The 24,637-nt window shown below is 42.3% G+C and overlaps 1 protein-coding gene across 8 annotated transcripts in view; it reads right to left on the minus strand.

The window, feature by feature from the left end:
• The window catches only part of Dtnb (dystrobrevin beta), a 211,315-nt gene that overhangs the window by 89,066 nt on the left and 97,612 nt on the right, over positions 1-24,637 (minus strand). For all 8 annotated transcript variants that reach the window (XR_007978401.1, XR_007978402.1, XR_007978399.1 and 5 more), the window contains one exon: positions 1,982-2,106. Coding sequence is in view for 1 of the 8 variants with exons in the window: in XM_052186200.1 (XP_052042160.1) it covers positions 1,982-2,106 (125 nt within the window). In the remaining 7 variants the exon portion in view is untranslated. The remainder of the gene's footprint in view (positions 1-1,981; positions 2,107-24,637) is intronic.

Here is a 24,637-nt window from a genome sequence, read left to right on the forward strand (position 1 = left end):
ATAAAAAGGAAGCTGATTAACTTGATTAAATCTATAAAAACCAAATTCATCTCTACTACATGACAGCTACTAGTATTTTCCTTGAGATTACTATAACACAAGAATGCCTATTACACACCTTTTATTCCGTATTATACAAGGGATTCCAGTCATCATTGTAAAACCTTTTGCTCCCCCAAAACCACAATTAATTCTGAAAGTCTAAAAGGTGGAAACAAAGTCACCATAGTATGTATATTATAAAATTATTTAGAAAATTCTAAATAAATTGAATACAAATTGTTAGAAGTAATGAGCCTGTAAGTACAAGCTGGGCATGGTGGCGCACGCCTTTAATCCCAGTTCTTGGGAGGCAGAGTCAGGCGGATTTCTGAGTTCGAGGCCAGCCTGGTCTACAGAGTGAGTTCCAGGACAGCCAGGGCTACACAGAGAAACCCTGTCTCGAATAAAACAATAAAACAAAAAGGAAGGAAGGAAGGAAGGAAGGAAGGAAGGAAGGAAGGAAGGAAGGAAGGAAGGTAAGTACACAATACTCTAAAATGCAAAATCCAATAATAATTCCATACACTACAACCAACAGCCAAGAAACATAGTTCAAAAAAGAGCCCACTGGCATGATAAGACATTTCCCAAATTCACAGGAGTTACACACTTACAGCAGTAGGATTTTATGAAATATTAAATATGTCTTGAGAATTTTGTAGGAACAAAGTCACTATTTGTAACTTCAACAAACTATGGCAATTCCATAGGAGGCAATCTAATCAGGTGTGCACTCTGACCCCTGTTCTCAGAAGGCTACGGCTAGCTTGGGCAAGAGAGAGCTTAAGGTCAGGCTGGACCTTACAATGAGATGCTGTCTCAAAAAACAAAAATGCAACAATGAAACCAATCTAACAAATATAACACCTTTTCTAGCTCCAAACTTTAAACTTTATTTAAAGACATTTAACTGAATGTGAAGAAGAGACCATGTTTGTGAAATAGAAAATTTAGTATTGTAAAAATGTCAATTCTCTCAAGATTGATCTTTGGGTTCAATAAATCAGTAAAATCCCCCCAAAATTTCATGAATCCAATAAGCTGATTCCAAATTTTGTAAGAAACTGGAAAAAATAAGACAGAAAAAACTCAGACACTCCTGAAAAATATCACTAAGTCTCTATGGTAACTGAAATAGGTGATTTTGGCCAAAGGACAGAATAAAAATCCCAGAAATCAACCTGTGTACATTTGGAAATAAGGTTTTCCCTGTTTATGCAGGATCAGAGGTTGAACCCAGAACCTGTATATGCAAAGTGAGCACTGGACTCTGGACATTCTAATTTTGGCAATGATAACACAAATAATAGGCCATAAGGAAAATGATGTATTAGCTATTAGTCTCCTCCCTCCCAAAAAAAGGAATTTGGAAACAAGTTATTGTTCAAATGCAGACTGGTGTATGTGTGTTTGTGTGTGTGCACATGTGTGTATGCGTGCGCATGCGTGTGCATGTGTGTATGTGTGTGTGTGCGTGTGTGATTCCACATCGCACCACACAACAAAAAGCCACTCTATATGAACTGACAACATGTAGAAGAGACGTCAGTGTACTGAAGAGTGATCTTGAGCTGCTGCACGGGCTGCCTTTTGTCATTTCATGCCCTCAAATTGGGACAGATAAAATCCAATAGATTTTCATTCCCATGCCATATGAATAAGTTAAGTGCTCTGGTGTGTCACTGCCAGAGAAGACATGGTGGCTACAGTGAAGGAAGGGATAGACACACAAACAGTGGCAGGCAACCCGGTTCCTTGCCACCATGATGGTGCTTTGGGGCACTCGACTCGTGTTTCTGGAGGCTGCGGTGGCATTCCGGCTTGAGGAGGGCAGAGCAGTACACACAGACATTTATGATGGTCTGAAGAAATCAGCACTTGAAGTCAGAGTTCCCATCAGAAAGCCGCACCAGCACAGCCCATGCAGGTGTATACTTACACTATATGTGCAAGGTCAAGTGGTTTCTCTGGTTGCTCAGGAAAAACAGGATGTGGGGGTTCTCTGGAGGGTACACATCCCAAAGATTTACTAATTGCATGGCTCAGCTTCTTTGCAGGGGATTTCTGTGTCAAAGGAGAAAATAAGGAAATGAGACCTTTCAGAAGAGCTCAGTGACAAGAGTATGGGAAACATCTTTTTTAAGCACCAATCAGATTTCACCATGGTCAGTGTTATTAGGCCTTGCAAGAAGGAAGCAGCAGTGCTCTCGACGCCTTCTCTGACTTCTTCATTCCTATAGTTCCTCCCTCCCTTCTACTAGAGAATCATAACATCAAGTTGTGGGACTAAAGACACATGTTCAACTTCCTGTGGACATCTCTACATATTGGGAATTCCCCTTTCATAGACTTCTGGGTCACTTCTGGTAAGATATTAGGTGATTCCCTACTGGAATTTTTTTGATGGGTATAATACAAAAAGGCCAAAACAATGCAGAGAGCACACAGGTTGTGCATGCTAGCAAATCAACAGCCTAAGCTATATCCTAAATGCTAGACTATTCCCAAGGCAGACCAGGCACTGTGGTGCAAGCCTGTCATCCCAGCACTGAGGAGGTGGAGGCATCAGGCTCCAGAGCTCAAAGTCATCTGTAACTACCCAGTGAGTTTGATGCCAGCCTGGGCTGGGTACATCCCTGCCTTGAAACTAGGGGAAAGTGAGGAAGAACATCCGGCATTATGGGGCGATCTGTACAAATGGTTTAAGTAACTATAAGTCCATACACAAGCAGCCAGCATTAGACCTGTCAGGATAAATGATGACGTACTACAAGGTTTAAAAAAAGTTGGAATTCTAGTAATTTTCCTGGAAAGCAGAAACATCAGTTCTCAAGGAAGGTTGTTCTTTAAAACTGTAAACAACAACTATTTTATTACTTTAAAAACTGTCCACACACTGAGCAATGTCCACACTTACACTGACCAGAGCCCTCTATTCTACAGCCCCACTCAGCCTGTCTCCTGATTTTTTTTTTTTTTAAGATGAAAAGTAAACCCAGGGTTTCATGCTTCTGAGTTACATACACATACCACCTCTGAAAATCCCAGAGATGCTCTTTCTTCACACTGTATCACAAAATGCTATCCATCCAATTCCCTTTAAGTAACACTGCTGTCTGAGATTTTGGCAGGATATTAATGAAAAAAATAAGTTTGAATATTTAAGTCTGCCGTCTATGCGATTTATTATGAAATGCAACACTTAGGTTAGAAAGCTCAGCTTGTGTGCAGCCATGTATCTCATCAATACTGCATTCCCACTTATTATTTATTAGGCAGTACCCACTATGGAGCTCAGACTGGCCTGCAACTTGCAATCTTGCTGCCTCAGCCTCCAATGTTGGGCTTATGGGTAGTCATCACCATTAAACTTTTATATTCTGCTTACTGTAGTATTTCAACAACATATAAACACAAATCTGCTTTCCATCGGGACCACACAGGCAGAGTCGAATTATACGGCAAACCCCAGCAGGAATGCTCAATGTGCCCCCAGCTGCTCTCTACTTCTCTCCCTTTGCCCAACAAGTAGCTACAAAGGGATGCAGACTCTCCCCTCTAATCCACCACTGCTCCCAGACAGCAAGACCCTCTCACTAAGAGACGCTCACAGGCTGACAAGCTAAGAGCTAAGGAAGCCAGGTAGTGGTGGTACATGCCTTTAATCCCAGCCCTCAGGGTCAGTGCTAAGGCAGGTAGATCTCTAAGTTTGAGGTCAGCCTGGTCTACAGAGCAAGCTCCAGGATAGCCAGGGCTTCACAGAGAAGCTTGTCTTGGGCAAAAAACCAAACCAAATCAAACCAAAAGAAAAAACCCAAAAATCCAGTAAAGAAATGCTGCCATGTTCCACATGAGCACATGCATTCCCAGCCTGAATCTCATGCCCCCGCCCCCTCCAAGGAGCACAGCAATGTACATCATGTCCCGTAGGTCTAGACACCTGGGTACATAAGTGTCCTCAGATGCTGGAGTACCTTTCCTCTGTCAAGATTTTCTCAGTGCTCCATTGGTCAGTGATGCCCTGTGTGTATGTCCACCATCACACTAACCAGGTTGCAGTATTGAATTCCTTTTCCATCTTTGTTAGACTCTTGCTTCTGAAGGGACCAGCTATTCACCTTTGGATTTATCAAGACTATTCTTAGGACAGAACATGTGACTTGAACATAACTTTTTAGCTTTATTTTCAGCTTTGTGTGTGTCTGTGCGTGAATTACAAGTAGAAAACAACCAATGTGTAGGGGGGAAAGCCAGTGGCTTAATTCACCTTTACAACTAATGTGTGTAATTTCTTGATTTGTTGTTATAGCAAAGAACTACCTGGGCCATTAATTCATGTAGTCTAGATGGAACAGATTTACTTTACTTCCATACTGAACACAAACAGCCACAAAATCACAGGCTTAATACACATTAAAATCAGTACCTGACTATTGAAATAAGTGCCTACATTTGTAATCCTTAATAATCTTAGCAGTGTTCTGCGGTATTCTTAAAAATATTGCTTTGAGTCAAAGATTAAGAAGTATATCCAATTTTTCACAGGCCAGATAGATAAAGATACATGCCACCACACCTGAAGACTGGTGTTGGATACGCAGGGGGCAGACGGTAGAAGAAGAGGCTGATTCCCACAGTTGTCCTTTGACCTCCACATACATACTGCAAACTCTGCACCCCCGACCAAGTAAATAAATAAGTGCTAGTAATAAAAAGGAGCATCCAGTTTTAAGCCTCAAAAACAGGCACAGGGCTAGAGACAGCTTAGTCTACAGAATGTTTGTCTACCATGCACAAAGCCCTGGGTTTGACCCCAGTACCACATAAACTATGGGGATCTTCCTGTAATCCCTGCACTCAGAAGGATGAGTAGGAGGGTCAGAAGTTTAAGGCCATCCTTGGTTACATATCAAGTTCAATAAGGTATAGAGTGTGTAATATATTCTCAAGAGTCATAAAGCTATAAAAGTTATCGTGTCCATCTATCAAGTATTCTTCCCGAGAAACAACACGACAGTCACTTTGAAGGTTTGTGCAGGTACTCCCTTGTCCCCCTCACACCAAACATCCTTTTGTCCTGGTAGGTACTCACATGGATTTTGTATTAATGTTTTCCTTGGCTTTATTATTTCCACAAATGTGTACAATGATACGTTATTCAGCAATGTTTAAAACCTACAGAGGCTAAATATGAATGCATACACATTCAGTAGCTTGCTTCTTTCACAATAATTGTGAAAATTTATCTATTGCAATTCACACATTTTCTTCACTTTCCAATGGAGCTTCCTGCATAGTTTGTTGTAATTTAGCTATTCACACCACTGCTGATGAACACTCGGTTGGTTTCCATTTGGTCCTATCATTCACAATGTTGCTACTAAATTTTCTATCTCATGATACTTGGTGGCCACATATAAGAATTTTGTAAGATTGGGACTAATGGCTTGCATGGTTGTGTACATTTCAATGTTGGTGATTACTGCCAACTCATTTGCTCTACAAATTGACTACACTAATTTCCCATCAGCTGCGTGGAAGAGTGCCTGAAACTCCACATGCTCGCCAACCCTTGTCACTGCCAGACACTTCAACATTTGCTAGGCCTGTGGGTAATAAATGGTTCTGGGATTTCAACTTGCTATTTTCTCAGAATCAAAACGCCTGGGTATCATTATCTGTAGGGTATTCATGCTTCTCTGAGATATCTGATCCCACTGTCTTGAGCACTGGTAAAAAGTCAGTTTAGGAGGCTAGAAACTGGAGGGGATTATTTTCTCTTATTGGTTTGCTTTCTTTTCCTCCACGACCACCCCACCCCCACTCATCTCTCCTGGCAGAATTGCTTGTAGCCCAGGCTATTCTCAAACTCATTACATAGTTGAGGATGGCTTTGAACACGAGATCCTACTGCCTTCCCAAATCGAGACCTATGCTACTTGGCCTGGCTCTCTCACGGGCTTACAGCAATTCTATTTTTGTATTTTAAATATAAGAAAGTTATATTGTATATTTAAAGCTAAACAGACAGCTCAGCAGAAGCAGTATAGATGCAAATATGATGATGTGAATTTGACCTCAGAACTAATGTAAAATTGGAAGGAGAGAACCAACTCCCAGCTGTAAAGAACCCATGAGTTCTTATCGTCTATTTCTAGCCATTTTTTTAAAAGTTTTATGCCCAGAAACCCTGGAATTTAAATGTGGTAAAAGGATGTAACTCAAAATTTACCATTGCATTATGTGTGTGTGTCTGTACTAATGCCACGGTTTTGTGTGTATAACTGTGTGTGTGTGTGTGTGTGTGTGTGTGTGTGTATGTGTGTGTGTGTGTATACATTTGCACAGGTCCCTGTAGAGTAGAGCAGAGGGCGTTGGAGTGTCTGGAGCTGGAGTCTGAGGCAGCCATGAGATGCCCAACATGAATGCTGGTCACTGAACTCAGGCCCAGCACAGCAGCATGAGCTCTTAACCACTCAGCCACCCCAACAGCACCTTCTGCTCATTTTTCAATTACATATTTGAGGAGCTACTCCTATGAGACAGGGTACTTGTGTATGTTTTCTAGCATTCCATAAAGTGCTTCTTCACATGCTTTGATATTATTCAAAGCTTGATTATTTAATTTACCCTTGATGTACATCAGTTTATATATTTTTAGCTTTCTTACCCTAATGCTTTTTTCATTCTAGTAATTCACCCAGAAAATGTCTCTAGCTTTCTACACTGTCAGTACCAAGTAGTGATTTTGGTTCCTTCCATTTGAAATACCTTCTTTTTCTTTTGTTTAACTGTTTAGGATGCTGTGAGTTAGTAAAACACTGTATCCTAAGATTTTTCTCACAGTTGCATGCACACTTAAATTTTCAATGTATTTTGTAAAATTTTCATCTAAGTGTTTTGAGCTGATTATATGAATTCTATCCATCCTACCATAAGACTATGTTAAATTATAATACTAAGTCCTTAATTAATGGAATAGAAAAACAAGTGTGTTCATGATGTATTGTTTGTGAACACTTGTTGATTTCTTTCCCTATTTTGGTTGGATTTCATTTATGTCTATGTGTAAAAGTGGCTTGTCATGTTCATTTTTTTATGATTTTCTAACTTGTTGGTATCAATATAACTAAAGCCTGAAAAATAAAGTAGAAACCCTTACTAATTTTTCTAGAATTTTTCTATAATAATGGCATTTTTCTTTTATTTGGACGTTTACTCAGGCAAAATCATTTGAGCCTGACTGTTACCTTTGTGGAAAAACATAATTACTAATTCAGTCTCCCTGGTACCCCACCTGTGCTGCCCAGTCTCCTGTCCTTCTTTGATATTTGGGGTAGCTGGCTTCAAACTCTCAATCCTCATGCTTCAGCCTTCCCAAATAATTGGGTTTTCCTCTCTATCTGGAATCAGTTTTGGTGAGTAATGCTGTTTTAGGAATTGATTCAAGTCACCGAAGCTTTCAATACCCAAATGTGTGAAGCTTTTTTTTTTTATTGTTACTGATTTCTCAGCGAATATAATTGATGTCATATGAATTCTCTTTTGAGGATTCTATTGTGTTTGCTAAAGATAAAATCAGTAATAGATACATTCAAGTTTATAATTTAGTGTGTGTGTGTGTGTGTGTGTGTGTATACATGCGTGCGCATATGTGGGGGGTACATGTATGTGTGCAAGTACATGTGCACCTGTACATACACATGTATGAAGGCTAAAGACAATCTTCTTAGGAGCTACACCACCTTTAAGACAATGCCTGGATTTCACCAAGCCCAGCTTTGGGATTCTAAGCTCACTATTCCCTGGGGACTGAATGTAACTCCTTGGGCTTGCAAAACATATACTATTCCAAGGGAGCCATCCACCCAACCCTGATGACTGAATTTTCTACATTCTTCATTTTTATCTAATAAGCCTAACCGTTGCTGAAAAGGGTGTGTTAAGGCTTATGCTAATATACTTCTCAATTTTTATTGTGCTCATAATTTATTACATATTTCTTATATAGATTTTATATCAGACGATGATTTCCAGGAGTCCAATGTATACAACGCTGGTTATCCAGCATGATGACAAGTACCTTTCTTTACCTACTGAGCCACATCATGGACCCATTGATTTTAATTTTTAAATCTTTTTTTGGTTTGGTTGTTTTTTTTTTTTTAATTATTATTCTCTGAATAGCTTTGGCGGTCCTAGAATTTGCTCTGTAGATGAAGCTGGCTTCTAACTCACAGAATTCTGTCTACATCAGCCTGTCAAGTGCTGGGATTAAAGGCACACGTCAACACTGCCCAGCTAATGTCTAAGTCTTACAGTTAGTTTATTACTAGGTGCTATCAGTGTAGAATTAGTTGGATTTTTATCTTTGGTAAGCCATATTTCTGGTAAGAACTTTTTAAAATTGTGATAAAACATTATCATATAAAATCTGCCATTCTAACTTTTCTGATAAAGATTTTGCCTCAAAATCCTAAGATAAATGATTTTACTAAATATCTTTAATTAGTACTCTGCTTGCTATATCTTTTTTTTAAAAGACTTAATATTCCAGTTTTTAAGTCTATTTTTTTTAACTATTTCAGAAACTGCATAGAACCATAATTATTTTAGGTTCTGGTTTATTTTTCTCATTTTTTCTATCTTCTACTTTGGCAATTTTACGGCTTAAATCAATTCTCTTAATGGCTGTCTTTTACATATATATACATATATATGTATATATATACTCATATATACTGTATATGTCTTTTACACACACACACACACACACACACACACACACACACACACGGCTGGAGGTAACAATTAATGAGAGCCTTATCTTATACCAGGGACTCCATTGGTGCTTTGTACAGAAAGACTCATTTGGACCTGGTCCAGTCTTGTGGATTAGGGGTTCAGTCTCATCTTTAATGGGTATAAATGTTAAATGCTGCACAGAAGAGAAAGCCCACAGAACCAGGCAGGTCGCATTCTTTTCCAGCAGCAACCTAGTGCAACAGTACATTGCTAGAGAAAGCCTATGCAGAGAGCAGGAGAGGCAGCCCAGAACAATGTGGCATTCTTCAGAGCAGCTGGAGAATGCACCCATGGTCCAGCGTGGGACATCCACACTGAGACAGAGTCTCCAGCTGAGGGGTGGATGTCAATGCGGGGAGTGGGAGCTGACTGTACTCTGGCTGTTGCTCTGGGCATTCGTGCACCAGAACTGGGATTTGTTTCTTCTGGCAGCTGTGGACTAGGATCCAAGACACTGGTTCATTTTTATTGTTGTTCTGAGCTCATGTCACTGTATTTTCAATGAGCCCCAAGCTAATTCCTCACACAGCACTCTCTGCAGCCAGGGTTCATGATGACAGGCCCTGACACCCGGGAGTAAGACAGCCTCCCAGAAAAAGCTCAAGATCGGTGCCTTTGAGGCCCTTCCTGTCATTTCACTTCTAATTACCCCCTTTGGAACATATTCCTGAGCTCCCGGCCCTACCGTCTGAGAGGACTCAAACAGAAAAGGAGCCTGCAGTAGAGGGCCCTTGATCCAAGGCCATTAAATTTTCCAGTAAGTCTGGAATCTTCCGCATTTTAACATGAACACTTTATTCAGTAACTTAAAATGCTTTCAACTAAATCATGTCTTGACCAGTTTCATGTAACAGCTGTGTTGGCTGTGTCTTATTCAAGTCCAGGAAAGTCAGTTACTGCTAACCAGCTAGCAACATCGTCGCGGTTACTGCTACTGGTGTGGGCTTAAACTCTGCCATGCTGACCAATCCCATGAAATGTACGTGTCCCAAGTCGTCCCTCATGTCGATTTATTTTCTTTTATCCTTTCGTTGCTCCAATAGTAATGGACTTTGTAAACAACAACTTTACTTTTTCTAACAATATTTTTCTTTGCCCTAAACAGATTAGCCAGGCACAGAATTAACAATAATTCATCCGCTCTTCTAAGTCCCTCCTTTGTCTGTCACCATTTCCCACTGTTTGTCTGAGTCTCCTCCAGGCTGATTTCTCATTCTCTAACTTTCATCCTGGCAGTCTCTAATTTGCTGTTTAGCCCCTTCATTGAACTTATCTCTAATGATTTTCATTTTCAGGAATCCTAGTTGGTCTCTTTTCTCATATCCTCTTGTATCTTTGTGAGCTGAAAGCAAGATGTGCCCCAGTGATCGCTTACCCCAGTGATCTCAGAGCCCGAGAGTCACTTAGGATCGGGGAAAAGGTTTAAGGCCAGCTATCTGAAACACAAACAATACATTCCTCCTAGCAATTATTTTTATATTCCAAAGCTTACTTCTTTAGCATTATTAACATACCATCTTCTGAGTTCTCCATCCATCTACTTTGTGTGTTTTCATTTGCTGTTTCTTCTTTGTGAGTTGCTCTGAGAGCAGGTGCTCCCTTTAGCAGCGACAGTGCTGTCCAGAAGCCTCTGGATCTGAGCTGTCAGGCAACACTGCCACGAAGAGATTTTTTTCAGGGAGGAGGCTATGTTCAATAAGAACTCACCCTTGAGTAGTGTAGTGCAATGTGACAGAATTGTAAAGGAAATGTGCTGTTTCTGTATAGTCCAGTATGGGAGCAACTGGACACTCATGATTTTTTTTACTGCGTATGAGAAACTCATCTTACATTTAAATGTTAACTTAACATTAAAGTCGTGCATCTAATAACTACCATACTGGACTATTCAGCTAGAGATTCATGTCTCTTGATTTAATGCATGCATTACTTTTAATTTACCTTTCTTTTTAAAGCAGAGTCTGACTATAGAACCTGACGGGCCTAGGACTTGCTATGTAACCCAGGCTGACCTAGAAGTCACAAACACTTGCCTCTTTCTCTCAAGAGCTGAATTTAAGGCAGAACCGTGTAACTGATGGGAGAAAGTTATACCAGATGCTTCAGCTTAGCAGACAAGTACAGCGGCACCCACGTGGAAACACACACACACACACACACACACACTAAAGAAATAAGTCTTTCATAGTTCTTTGTCTTTCAGTCACCTCTGAAGTCTTGGTGAACACCAGCCCCTGCTGGAGCCCTTAGGCTGAGGCTGCCCTGGGCCACACAGCTCTGCAGCCCACAGCAGTAATGACCTCTACTAGGGAATGAATGCACAGTCCTGCTTTCTGTAGTCTCTTGTTGAACATATTCCCTTTTCACTGAAAGAGATCAAAATGGTTCTGGGTCTGAAATATTTTTTGTTTTTAATCATGAAGGAAATCATTATTAACATAATGTTTTACTATTTTGATGGTTTGGGTCCAGATGAATGGAAATATGAAGGTGTCCTTGGATAACCATCTAGGCACCGAGTCTATTTAATCTTCTAAATACCATCTTTAGCCATTTCTGAGCCTCTTATTGGATGGAACTTCTTGCTACCCACCCCACCCCCCACCCCCCACCCCCTGGGGCCTAAGGCTTTCTCTACTGTCCTGTGAATACAACTGCAGTCATTCTCCCCGCTTAGACCTCAGCTCATATGTTTACTCTTCCCTGTGATCACTGTGCATCAGCACATCACCAAATATCTTGTCCTTTTTCTTTTTTCCCCACTATCATTATTATTGTTGGGGGTGGGGTTGGTGTATCTCTGGCTGTCCTGTCACTATGTAGACCAGGCTGGCCCATAACTCACAGAGATCCACCTGCCTCTATCTACCAAGTGCTGGGATTACAGGTGTACACAGCTATACCTGGCCCTGAATTTCTTCTTTTGATAGTGTAAAGATGAATTTGCTGGCTATAGAGATGGCTTGGAGGTGATTAGCACTAGCAGTTCTTCCAGAGGAGCCAGGCTCAGTTCCTACATCGATCTGATGGCTGGCAATGTCTGTAACTCCAACTCTAGTGGATCTGATGCCCTTTTCCAGCCTCCACTGACACCAGGGACACACACGCTATACAGTTATACATGTAGCTATCTACATAAACATACAACTAAAATAAAAAATAATTTTTTAAAGTTTAACTATTTTTAGTAGAAAAAAATGCACTCATCTCTCAAAGGACTGAATTATATTTTCTATGACTGTAGTTTGGAGAAGTGGGATGGGCAGTGAGTAGAGGCATGTGTTCCCCCAACTGGCCACTGAGCTCAGTCCCTGGATTCCACGAGGTGCAGGGAAGAACTGACTCCTGGGAGTTCTGCAGACATAGACAGACAGGCAGACAGACAGACAGACAGACACACACACACACACACACACACACACACACACACACACATTCTTTCAAATGTAGTTTCCTTATTCGATTAATTCTGTTTCTGAAATAAATCACGCTACCCTCTCCGCATGGCTGTGTGCTCTTCCTTACAGTGATTCTGACCTAGGAGTTCGACTGTGCAGCCTGCACTTCCTGCTCAGCTGGTCCCACTCTGCTGTAATGTCTGCCTGCTTGGGGCTGAAGTGTAGGAGCTATTAAGAGGGACAGAAAGGAGATCCTCATGGAAAAGCTCTGTGGTCTCCTAAACAAGGGCCTCCCTCCTCTGCTAGATTCTGCAAGCACTTGGAACACTGCCCTGCCTCTCCAGCCTACGCTCCTTTACTCACTACATCTGTTAGAGCCGCCTCCATCACCGTGCACGGTGCCAGAGTCGCTTGTCACTTGTCTGGAGCCCCTTATACTCCCACAGCAACTACTGCAAGGTGAAGTTTTCAGGCGTTGTTTATGGGCGGCGGCGGCGGCACTTCCCTGCCCTTGCTCTCGACCAGTTTTCATCGCATAAGGACACCATCTGCTTTCCATGGACACTCAGCAGTTAAGGTTTGGTGAAACTTCCCTTTTCCTGGTTAGTATAGTTGCAAATGACTTTTCAGATTCTAATGCATCAGAGTTCTAAGTGTCTGGATAAAGACGAAAAGGCTATAAGGCATGTTTCAGTCTACCAGCTCGGAATGGAATCCTTACTTAAAAATAAACATTTTTTTTTTTACAGTTTGCTTTTAAAAAGTGAAAATTAGAATTGCTGAGCTGTATTTTCACTCAACTAATAAAGCTATATTTTTTAACAACTTAAGTATGAGAGAAATGTAATTCATGTCATTTTTGTTAATCTTCCAAGATTTAAGAGTATTAGCTCTCTGACAAGAAAATATGACTAAAGAATTAACTATAATTGGTTCACATGCAGCTTCTGAAACATGTCTATACAAATTATGAACCCCTTTATCTACAAAAGAAGCTGCCACTGTGGCCTGCTCCCACAGCCAAGGCTCCTGAGGAACAGCAGTGGCTCACACTGTTTGGCAGTGCCCTTCAGCTTCCTTTTCAGAAAAGGAAGGGTAAAAATCTCCCAGAACTCAGCATCCACAGAGACATTCCTAGGTAGCCACAGGAGCCAAGGCAGCAGCGCTCAGTCCCAGGCAGGGCACCCCTGGGCCGAGAGGACAGTGCAGGCTGGGCAGTGCATTAAATGTCGCCCCCTAAGGCTGAAGCTTGGGGCCAATGTTCTCCTAATTGAGTTGTCACATCAATGTGACATGGGGGAGAAGCTGCAATGATCCTGAGCGGAGGCCAGCATTTCACAGGACACAGCAGATAAGCGCTACCCGCACTATTACAGTACCTGGTAGTGCAACCGTTTGAATTCACAGACAGAATTGCTTTTCTCTATGAATTTTGTTTAAAGCAAATAGAATACAGATTGATTAAGGAAAAGGAAAGAATTCCTATAAGGAGGGGGCCTCCAAGGGAGGAACATCCCTTGGTGTAGTTTAACTGATAGTTCATATTCTCATTTGTTAATCGTGTCGCTTTATATGGAATTCCAGGTACTGTATTAGGAGGATAAACAGCTAGCTAAGTGGGTAAGTAGAGCTTGCTGTGCAAACGTCAGGCTCTGAGTTCAATGGGGGAGCAGGGCAGGGAGGCAAGAACACAGGAGAATCACAGGTGCCACTGGCTGCCAGCTCCGTGAGAGGCACACCTCAAGGGAAAAAAGACAGAAAGAGTGATACAACAGACACGTGATGCACCTCTCTGGTCTCTACATGCATGTGCATGAGTTCACACAAGACACAACAAAAGTATTACATCATTTATAAATAGGACGCAGACCAAATTGCAAAGTTCATATGCGACAGGGGTACAAAGTAAGACCTTATCAGATTACACAATTTTACAACAGAAAATGCACAGGGAGTCCAGTTAGCGGCATTCCCTAGCTAATGCTCCATACCACAGAAGAAGATAAAAAATATGCACTAAAGCTATGTTTGGAAAAGACAAAACTAGGAACAGGTTGAATGTCCATTAGCAAAGAAGCAAGCAAGATCTGGTATATCCACAGAATTGAATTCTAGATGGCACTGAAAATGACGCCTGGAATAGCTAACGGGAATGGAGAGAGCTGTAGCGACAGCACAGCTGCTTGGCAAAGGTCCAGCAAAGCTGAACCGAGCCATGCGATGCTATGGTGCAGGCTTCCACTTCCGGTCTTGGTCTCCACCAGTCCCACCCCTACTGCTAGTCAGTCAGGCTGCAAGCCGCCTTTGGCCCCGATGCCTGACTTACTCCTCCCACGCCCCTGTGGGACCTGGTGGCCCCAGCAAGTCGGGTAAAAGGGTGCACCTCAGTGTCAGCACTTATCTAGAAGGCACTAAGAACTTGGTTTAATACCTAGCTCCCCCCACACAAATACCTACATATACTATATGTTACATACCACTTTTCATAGCTGAACATATAAAGCTAGTTCACTGACAAACTACTACAGAAGATACCACAGTTATTCATATATCATAGTAAAATTTTTCTAAGAAATTATTTTATGTGTATTTGTCCTGCATATATATATGTGTACCACATACATGCGGGTGAATTAAATCCCCTGGGACTGGAGTTGCAGATGGTTGTGAAGTGCTGTGTGGGTGCTGGGTACCAAACTTGGGTCCTTTGAAAGAGCATCCAGTGTTCCTAATGATGAACTAGCTCTCCATCCCTTCTTCTAGCTACTATATATTATGCTGATGGTATCCTTGTTCAAAAATCCTAGTGTGTTCGGTGCAGATATGGTTTTGAGAGAACTCCTATATTGAAAGTTGCTAGGTTCAAGGTCATATGTAGTTTTAGATGTGTTCTTCAGACCTAACAATTTACACCCTATACCATAATCCTGAAAACTCCTCTTTTCTACCCGTTGCCAATCCTGGCTATTCTAAATCTCTTGCATTCTTCTGCAAGTAGGTTAGACACGAACATTTTAGTGGCCTTCAATCATTTAAAGCTAGAACAAGTGAGAAACTCTAGCTTTCCTGATATTTTTTAATCAGCACTGGAGTGGTGTGCCAGGTCATTGGCTTGTCAAGGCTGATACAGTAACATACTAAAGACTAGTGCCCTGGCAGGACATATGGACAGATTAACAGACAATAAGAAATGATTCTAATAGTGTGATACATATTCTGAAGTTATTCTGAGTGCTATAGGCAAACCATGAAGGGATGACCACCAGCCTAGGCTATAGAATACAGAGAATTTGGCAAAGAAAATTTGGGAGGATGGCAGCTAGGACACTAGATTCAAAAGCATAAGAGTAAGAAGACACATTATGTCAGACAACTTCAAAGTTTCATATTGTCGTACTGCTGACAGAGAGCAAAAGAAATCAAACTCTCAGACGGAAAACCTTACTGAAAAATCTTTCAAAGTATCACACTGTGAGTAAGCTTGTTTTGGAAGGTGCTTCTAGCCAATGCTGAACAGACAGCTGCCTGCTCTCACATGCTCTCACAGATTGCATGGGTAGAAAAAGGAGGCCAAGTGCAACCAGGGCTTTAGGGACTGACGAACTGAGAGGGAAGCAGCAGACCTCCAGCCCTGAGAAGCCCACAGGCAGCAGTGGTCTGGAGAGCGGAGAAGTCTCCATGCTTCTCTGCCCGGCCTGCTCTCCATTCCTGTACCCTCAGCACTAAGGAACCAAGTCCCGAACACATGGCTCTCTGCCAGCACAGCTGCCCGCGGTCTGGCTATCCCCAACTGCCACAAAACTGTAACACTCACACAAAGTCACCAAAAGTCAGAAAGTGAGGGCCATCTCTACTGCTTACCACTGCTCTGACACAGTATTTACCAAATACGTCTGAGTATAAGAAATTTCTGGGCACTTCTTTGAAAAAATAAACAAAACAGACTCCTTGGCCTCAACCCAGAACCTCTAAGTGAGGATTCCCAGGGGTAGGACCTAGTACTTTGCATATTAAATGAGCAGTCATAAGGATCCATCCCTTTCAGAAAGGCTTAATTAGATATGTAACTATCTGAAAGAGAGGCAGCCATTGCTTACTAGAAGTGAGTATAATTACATCCTAGAAGTCCAAAAATAAACCGGGCAGTGGTGGCACACGCCTTTAATCCCAGCACTTGGGAGGCAGAGGCAGGTGGATTTCTGAGTTTGAGGCCAGACTGGTCTACAGAGTGAGCTCCAGGACAGCCAGGGCTACACAGAGAAACCCTGTCTTGAAAAAAAGAAAAAGAAAAAGAAAAAAAAAGAAAAAACAGAAGTCTAAAAATATTGATGGAAACATTATTAGAACTGTTTATGAATAGAAGAGCAGGTAAGACTCTGAAATGGAAATGCCCATAAAGCCAGTTAACAGAGGCATCAGCGCTTACATAAGAAGCATGACCTGGATTTAAGAAGTGGAAAATTTACCAGTGTCGGGCATCTGGAACTGCAGCAAAGCTTTCATGGAGAAGCAAGGACAGAGAGCTCAGAAGAGAACACTGGAGGAGGCATATCTGCTCTGCTGAAGGTGAGCCAGAGGCCTCATGAAAAAAATGACAGAGTGTTTCTATAACTGGACAGTAAATGAAGATGAATACACTCAGCTACCAATTTACTTGAGAATCTTCCTTAAAGATTGTGTGTATGGACTGTGTATATAGATTGTGTGTATGGATTGGATTGTGTGTATGGATGCTCGAAAGCCCCAAGCAGACAGCAGTAATTGCTGGTAGACTGGAGAAAATGTGGAGACAAGGAAACAATTCACATGGCTGGGTCATGAGGGAGTGCGTGTGTTCCCACACATGGCAGCAGGGTATATACTCTCCAGCACGGCTCTGGTGGCCACCTGTAAGGATCAAAGAAAATCTAACATTGAAGAAAGGGCTGGGGGTGAGTGATGACAGTGGAGGAAATTGCTCACTTGAAGGATGGCTTGGAGGAAATTGCTCACTTGAAGGATGGCTTGGTTTGGACTCCCCTTCCCTGCAGGCCTTGCCATCTCTTTCCTCTAAGAATAACAGGCCCAGTTGGGAGGGAGGTGCTTTATTGTTTTATAAATGACACGCCACTCCTTCTTTGATAAGCACCATCTTTTCAAACAGCTGGGTCCATTGCAGATGTTCTGCTTTCAAAAAAAGATGTTCTGCATTTTTGCAGCTGTAAATGGGCTGAAGAATAAACAGTGCTGCAAATACCACAGCAGAGTCGGGCAATGTTCAGAAATTGACAAAAACAGTATTTAAATCATCCCAGGCTGGTAACTGTTGCCAGGATATCTCTAGCCTCCGATGGTATTAGAAAGTTCAGCGTTCTAAAAGAAGATTATTTGCCGATGAAGCAGTCTCATCCCCACAAGATTCTGTCCATTCTCTTATTTGAGCCCCTCCGTCTCCTATGAATCCTTAGTCTCCAAACCCTCCTACTGAGGCAGACGTAAGGTGTCAGTCCACAAATGTATAGAATTAGAACTGATGAGTACATGGACACTCTGTTCACCACACTGAAGACTGTATTAATTACTGTTCTACTGCTGTGAAGAGACACCATGGCCATGGCAACTTAGAACAAAACATTGAATCAGGAGCTTGCTTATAGCTTCTGAGGGTTATTAAACCGTTATCATCATGCCAGAGCATGTTGGCAGGCAGGCATGTTTAGTGCTGGAGAAGTAGCTGAGAGATTTACATCTTGATCTACAGGTAGCAAGAAAAGAAATCTCTAAGTTCAAATCCAGTGACATACTCCAACAAGGCCACCCTTCTTAATCCTTCCCTAATAGTTCCCCTAACTGAGGATGAATCATTCAAACCTATCAGCCCATGGGAGACATTCTCAGTCAAACTACCACAAGGACTCTGTTGTCTTCCAAAATGGCTGCACAATTTTACAATCGCCCCATTAACATATGAGGAGTTTAATTCGCCATGTCTCTGTCAACACTTGTTATTGTCAGTAGTATTTACTTTAGTCTTTCTTGTGAGTATGGCATCGCACGTGAACTCTGGTTTGATGTTTGTTAGAAGACAAAATATGCAGTCTAAGATGACCTTGACCTCAGGATTTTTCCACACCTACCTCCATGAGAGACATAAACCATCATGTCCAGCATTTCTTGTTTTTTACTTGTATTTCCCTAATGGTTAATTATATTCAACACTTTTTCATGTGCTTATTGGCTATCTGTATGTTTCTTTAGAGAAATAATGCATTCAAATCCCTTCCTCATTATTTTCCTCATATTTATTTTTTGAGCCAGGGTCAAAGCTTCCTGGCCTTCAATTAGCAATAATATCTTGCCTCTGCCACCTAAGTTCTGGGATTACAGGCATGTTTCATCACACCTAGCCATTAAATTACTTTAAAAAATCATGTATGTGGTGGGCATGTGTGTAGGTGCCCTCAGGGGCCACAAGACAGGCCAGAGCCCATGGAATGTGGGCACTGAGAGCTAGCTGAGTCTCATCCCCTGGAAGAGCAGTACGCACTCTTAAATTCTGAGCCATCTCTTTAGCCTGAATTTATTCTTTATAATTTAAAAAGAAACCAAAAACCACCACATTCGTCATGTTCAAGCACATGTTCAGTATGCTAAGTACATTGTTCATACGGTTGTGAAACAGGCCTGAGACCCCACAGCCATCACACACATCCTCTGTCCTCCACACAGCCTCGCCCCTCACAGTGCCACCGCCTCGTGCTTGGTTTCATACTGTGGAACTCGGTTTTAATGTAGTTACTGCTGCTGAGTTTTAGACATCTTTTAAACAGTGGTCACAAGTCCCTTCCTAAATGAATAATTTTCAAATATTTCTCTTATCCAGTGGGATTTTTTTTTTTTTTTTTACTTTATTTCATGTGTTTGCTTGAGACAGGGTCTCATTATGTAGCCTTGACTGTCCTGGAACTATGTAGTCTCTACCTCCTGAAGGCTAAGTGTTAAAGACATGCACCACCTTCAGGCCTTCCTTCTTTCTTTCTTTCTTTCTTTCTTTCTTTCTTTCTTTCTTTCTTTCTTTCTTCCTTCCTTCCTTCCTTCCTTCCTTCCTTCCTTCCTTCCTTCCTTCCTTCCTTTCTTTCTTTCTTTCTTTCTTTCTTTCTTTCTCTTTCTCTGTTGTTGTCATTATTGTTTTGTTTTTCCAGACAGGGTATCTCTGTGTAGCTCTGGCTGTCCTTGAACTCCCTGTGTAGACCACCCTAGCCTTGACACTCAGAGGCCCACTTGCCTCTGCCTCCCTGAGTGCTGGGGTTAAAGGCATGAGCTGCCACAGTCAGGCTTATGGTTTTTACTTTCCTAATGGCATCTTTTAAAGTATCAAAGTGTTTAATTTTAACAAAGCCCAGTCTACCCACTTTTCCTTTGTTGATTGTGCTTTGGGGGTCTATGTTTTCTAACTCAACTATGCTGTGCTTTCTTCACAGTATTCTAGGGCTTGCATTTAGGACACTGATCTCCTAAGTGTGTGTGGTGTATGCCGGTGTGGAAAGTATACAAAGCACATGCTCACTTGTGTACACACAGAGATCAGAGAACACTAGCATCCCTCTCTATCTTTCTCCATCTTATTCTTTGAGACAGGGTCTCACCAAACCCAAGGTTGATAAGTTTTAGAAAAGGTTACAAGTCAGCAAGCCCATACAATCCTCTGGTCTCAGCCTCATTCCCCTCTGGTGTGGTGGTGGAAGTGAGGGCAGTTAAGGGTATGCATGGCTGTGATCGTCCGTTTTTGCCTCCCTGTGGGTGCTGAGATCTGAACCCAGGTCCTCATGCTTGCATAGAAAGTACTCTTACTCCCTGAGCCATTCCCTGGCATCCTCTGGGGTCTACTTTAGATTAACTTTTCCTTTATATAGGAGTCTACCTCCTATTTTTTGCATGTGAACATCTGATTGCCACAGCATCCTGTTTTGAATACACAGTAAACAGTGTTCTCATCCATGTGGGAAAATAAGGAATGAATGTAGAGGTCCACGTTCATATGCTTAATTCTTCCCCACTGATTCATACGTCCTTCTTCACTCCGGTGCTATACCGTCCTCCGACTACTGCTGGCAGTAAGGTTTGACATCTGGATGTGTTGGTGCATCAACTTTGTATTGGGAGTTTGAAAGGGGTCTCCTGTGTTTTTGTACAAGTGTTATGATCAGCTGATGTTTTCAGCTGGGTGGCTGGCAGTGAATCTGCAGAACAACTAAGGGAATAGCGCTGTGTAAGCGTGTCAAGGTCCTGACCAAGAGCCCTGCCCGTCTTCCTGCTTCCCTTACTCTTTCAGTGATATCTTGTGAAGCGTTGCAAAAACTTACTACTTCCTTTGTTAAATTTATTCCTATTTTGTACTTTGGTTCCTTTTATGCGTGTAATTGTCCTGGGAGGACCTTAAGTATGATGTTGAATAAAAGTCGCAGAAGCAGAAATCCTTGTCACAGCAGTGATCTTACAAAGGAAGTGGCCAGCCTGTCATCATCTCGTGGGGTGTCAGCTTATGCTCACTATGGTGTTCACAGGCATCCTCCCTCAGGCTGAAGAAGCCCTGCAACTCCCCTCCACCATTTCTGGAGTGTTCACCATCCCAGCTTTTCAGACAGGGGCTCACCATATGGCGTAAGCTAGCCTAACTTTCTATGCAATCAGGATGACCTTGAACTTGTAATTCTCCTGCCTCTGCCACCTAGTCCTACAGTGCTAGTCCTACAGTCAAGCCACCATGACTGGTTACTTGGTGCTAGGAACAGAACTCAGGGACTCTTTCGTGCTGGGTCAGCACTATGGGAACAGAACTCAGGAACTCTTTCGTGCTGGGTCAGCACTATGCCACCTGAGCTTTAGCCGCAGTCCAGACTCTTTTCTTTTAATCACTAAAAGGAACTAAGTTTTGCCAAATTCCCTTTTCATGTTTATTAAGAGAATCATTTAAATTTTACACTTTATTCCATTAACTGTTTTTATATTGATTAATATGGATTTTATTGAATTTTTCATATTGAACCAACTTTGTAATCCTGTACCAATTCTTACTTGGTTATATTGTATAGGATTTTATGTTCAATTCAATTTGCTAATATTTTGCTAAAGTATTTTGCATCTGTCCATAAGAAATGTTAGTCTATTTTTTCCTTTTAATACTTACTTTAAAACTCTGATAAAAAGAGTTTGGAAGTGTTCTGGTCTCATCTATTTAGGAAACTTTTATAAATCATTGGTAACAATTCCTTAAATGTCTAATCGAACCCACCAATGAAATCACTGTGGGCTGGCTGTAGGTGTCTGTGTTGCTGTGTGGTCGTTTCTCTTTGTCTCATCTCATGCAACCCAAGGCTGGGCCAGAACGTACCTGAGGCTGGTCTTATAGTTCTAATCCTTCTGCCTCAAGCTCCCAAAAATGTCACAATCTTTGTGAGAAAGATTTTGATTCCTAACTCAGTCCCTTCCCTTGTTATGGCTGTTTAGACTTTCTCTTCTGGGTGAGGATTTAGCTCTGGCTAGAGCATTGGCCTAGCATTGCTAGGGTCGGGGCTGGTACCTAGCAAGGGCTGGGGGCCTGGAGCAATGCCTGGAGCTTGCTGATGGCCCTTTCTTGCTGCTTGTCTTCATCCATTCTCTTTTCAATGCGAGCTCCGTGAAGGCACAGAGGTTCAGTTCATCCCAGGAAAAGCCCAGCACCCACAATAGTGTTAACTAAGTAATGGGTACCTGGTGAGAACATGTTGGATATAACAAGTGAGCAAACCTGGAAGCAGAGAGCAAAGGGAGAGTCTGTCTCAAGGTTTTTTTCTCTGAAGGAAGACAGGAATGGCTGAAAGGAGGAGGTGGAGACTGCTTAAAAGATCAAGGCCTTCTTCAGCTGATGGCTTCTAAGAAAGGAAAAAGCAAGATGGTCCAAGAACTGTAATAGCATTCCAGCACTGAGAGCCATTTGGAGTACTGATGAACGCCCTGCAATGATAATCTGCCCTATTACATGGCTTGCTTAGAGAAAGTACCTAATTATCTAGGACATTTACTGGCAGAAGGGATGGATTTTTTAAATAGTCACATACTAGGACAAGGGAGAGGGATCGGCCAATGTCTGCCATGGAAACATAAGGACCTGAGCTTAATGTCCAGAACCAGAAAAAAACATCAAGCACCTTAGTATACGGATGTAATCCCAGAATAAGGAAGGCTGAGACCATTGGTGGGCTTACTGCCAGTTAGGCAGCCTAGTCAGTTGCTTTTGAGATCATGACTACACCTCAAAAACAAGGACAGCACCTGAGGAATGGTACTCAAGGCTGATCTCTGGCCTCTATACACAAGAAAGTATCCACAAGAAGATACACAAATGTACTCAGACATACAAAGCCACACACAAAGGAGTTAATGACACATGAGTAACGGTCATGTCTAAAATGAATAAGGAGAGAAGTGAAAGTACTGACAAACACCAGGCAGACTGGCTAATGTGTATGAAACAGAGGGAGATTAAAGAACGACCTTAGTGAAACCAGAGGAACAGATCAGCAACAATAACAGGTTGTCAAAAGAGAACTGTGACTCTGGAAGCAGGGCAGCTAGATAGGGCGAGACGGCCAGCATAATTGTGGGCCAGATGTTTGAGGCTCAGTGGAGGAGAGCATCAGACCTGGAGAAGTCAAGAGACTGCACAGCCAGGATTTAACAGGCTTAACTCGCCAGAGAGATAAGAATGGATGTGGAAGCAATCCCTGGAGAGCAGGGGCATGAGCAGAAAGCCGGGAACAAGTGCAGGTAGAAGAAGGGGGCAGCACACTGGCGTGCGTGTGCCCCATAGCAGCAGCCTCAGGGTTCTATAATGCTCCAGAAGTAATAAACTGAAAAGCAAGAAATAAAATAACCAGAATGACTACTATGAGAAGAATTAGAAACTCACCCTCAATAACACTCATCCTCATATTTCCACCACCCTCGACCGTGGGAGAATATGAATATGCTAGCATAGCCTTCCTTTAGATTACATAACATTATACAGAAAAAGGGAGTCCACCCCAGTGGGTAGGAGAGGCAATTACAGCATGCACTCCAGTTGGCCTGGAAGGCAGTGGATGTCCATGCTGTAAAAGGCCTATGTAAGCTTCATCCTGGCAAAAGACTGCAGGTGGCTAGGAATAGGAAAGCAAGGATCAGGCTGGAGAGATGGCTCAGTGATTATGAGTCAGACTGCTTTTCCAGAGGTCCAGAATTCAATTCCCAGCAATTACGCGTTGGCTCACAAACACCTGTAATGGAAATGACGCCCTCTTCTGGAATGTCTGAAGACAGCCACAGTGTACTCACATACATAAAATAAATAAATAAATCCTAAAAGAATATTTAATCACGTAAATTTATAAAAAAAAGAAAAAAGAAAAAAAGCAGGAATCAAAGCTACAAAAAAAAAAAAAGTGTTTTGCCAACAACCAGTTAACGGGCAAGACTCCCTGCAAGCCTGAAATCCTGATGTTACTTGAGCCATGGCTGACACCTTATGCCAGGTCACAGGAGTCTGGAGGTGAGAATACAGCCACACTCTACCTGGACTTCTGATGAAATCCGTAGTGACCTTCACGCAGCACCAGAATGCCCTCATTTACAGGCAGTACTTCTGGAGGTGGCTTGTGGCCTCTGCATAATAGCACTACTTTCCTTCACCCTCGACAGAGTCCAGACTACAGTTACCTGAACAACGATTATCTTGTCTCCTAAATACACAAAGGGTGGAAACAACAGTCAGCAAACCAGCAGGAGCTAATAGAGAGGTGGGGCTCTTCCAGGGTGCCAAGATTCAATTCTCAGAGCAACATTAAGGAGGGGTAGAGAGGCAGCCTCCTGACTCAGGAGCTGCCGGACTGGAGTGGGCTAAGAACACAGCCGCACCAAGCTGGTGCCAAGCAGGACATGGCTGGCAGTGATACGCACCAACAGTAGACATAGGGCAGCAGCCAGGGCAGGCTCTGACTCAGTAGCTTCTGAGGGTATCTGGGCACTAAGTAAAAACGGACTTTGTAGATTTTAAACGTCAAGTCTGTGTCCCATGTCCTACTTGTGCGGATGCTGTTTTATGCATTATAAACATATACCCAGAGATTGGAGAGGTTCAGAGCGCTTGCTGCTCTTGCAAAGGACCTAGACTCACAATCATCCATAACTGAAGTTTTAGGGTATCTGATCCCCTCTTCTGAACTCCACAGACACTCAGCATGCAAATAGCGCATATGCATATATGCAAGTACAGCCCTCATACACATCTATAGTTTATAGAGACAAATCTCCACATCTTCCAGACTGAGCATGGTGGCACAGGCTTTTAATCCCAGTAGAGCTAGAGGGACTCTCTGTGAACTTGAAGACAGCCTGGT

Source organism: Apodemus sylvaticus, chromosome 6, assembly GCF_947179515.1.
Source record: "Apodemus sylvaticus chromosome 6, mApoSyl1.1, whole genome shotgun sequence".
Taxonomy (NCBI): domain Eukaryota; kingdom Metazoa; phylum Chordata; class Mammalia; order Rodentia; family Muridae; genus Apodemus; species Apodemus sylvaticus.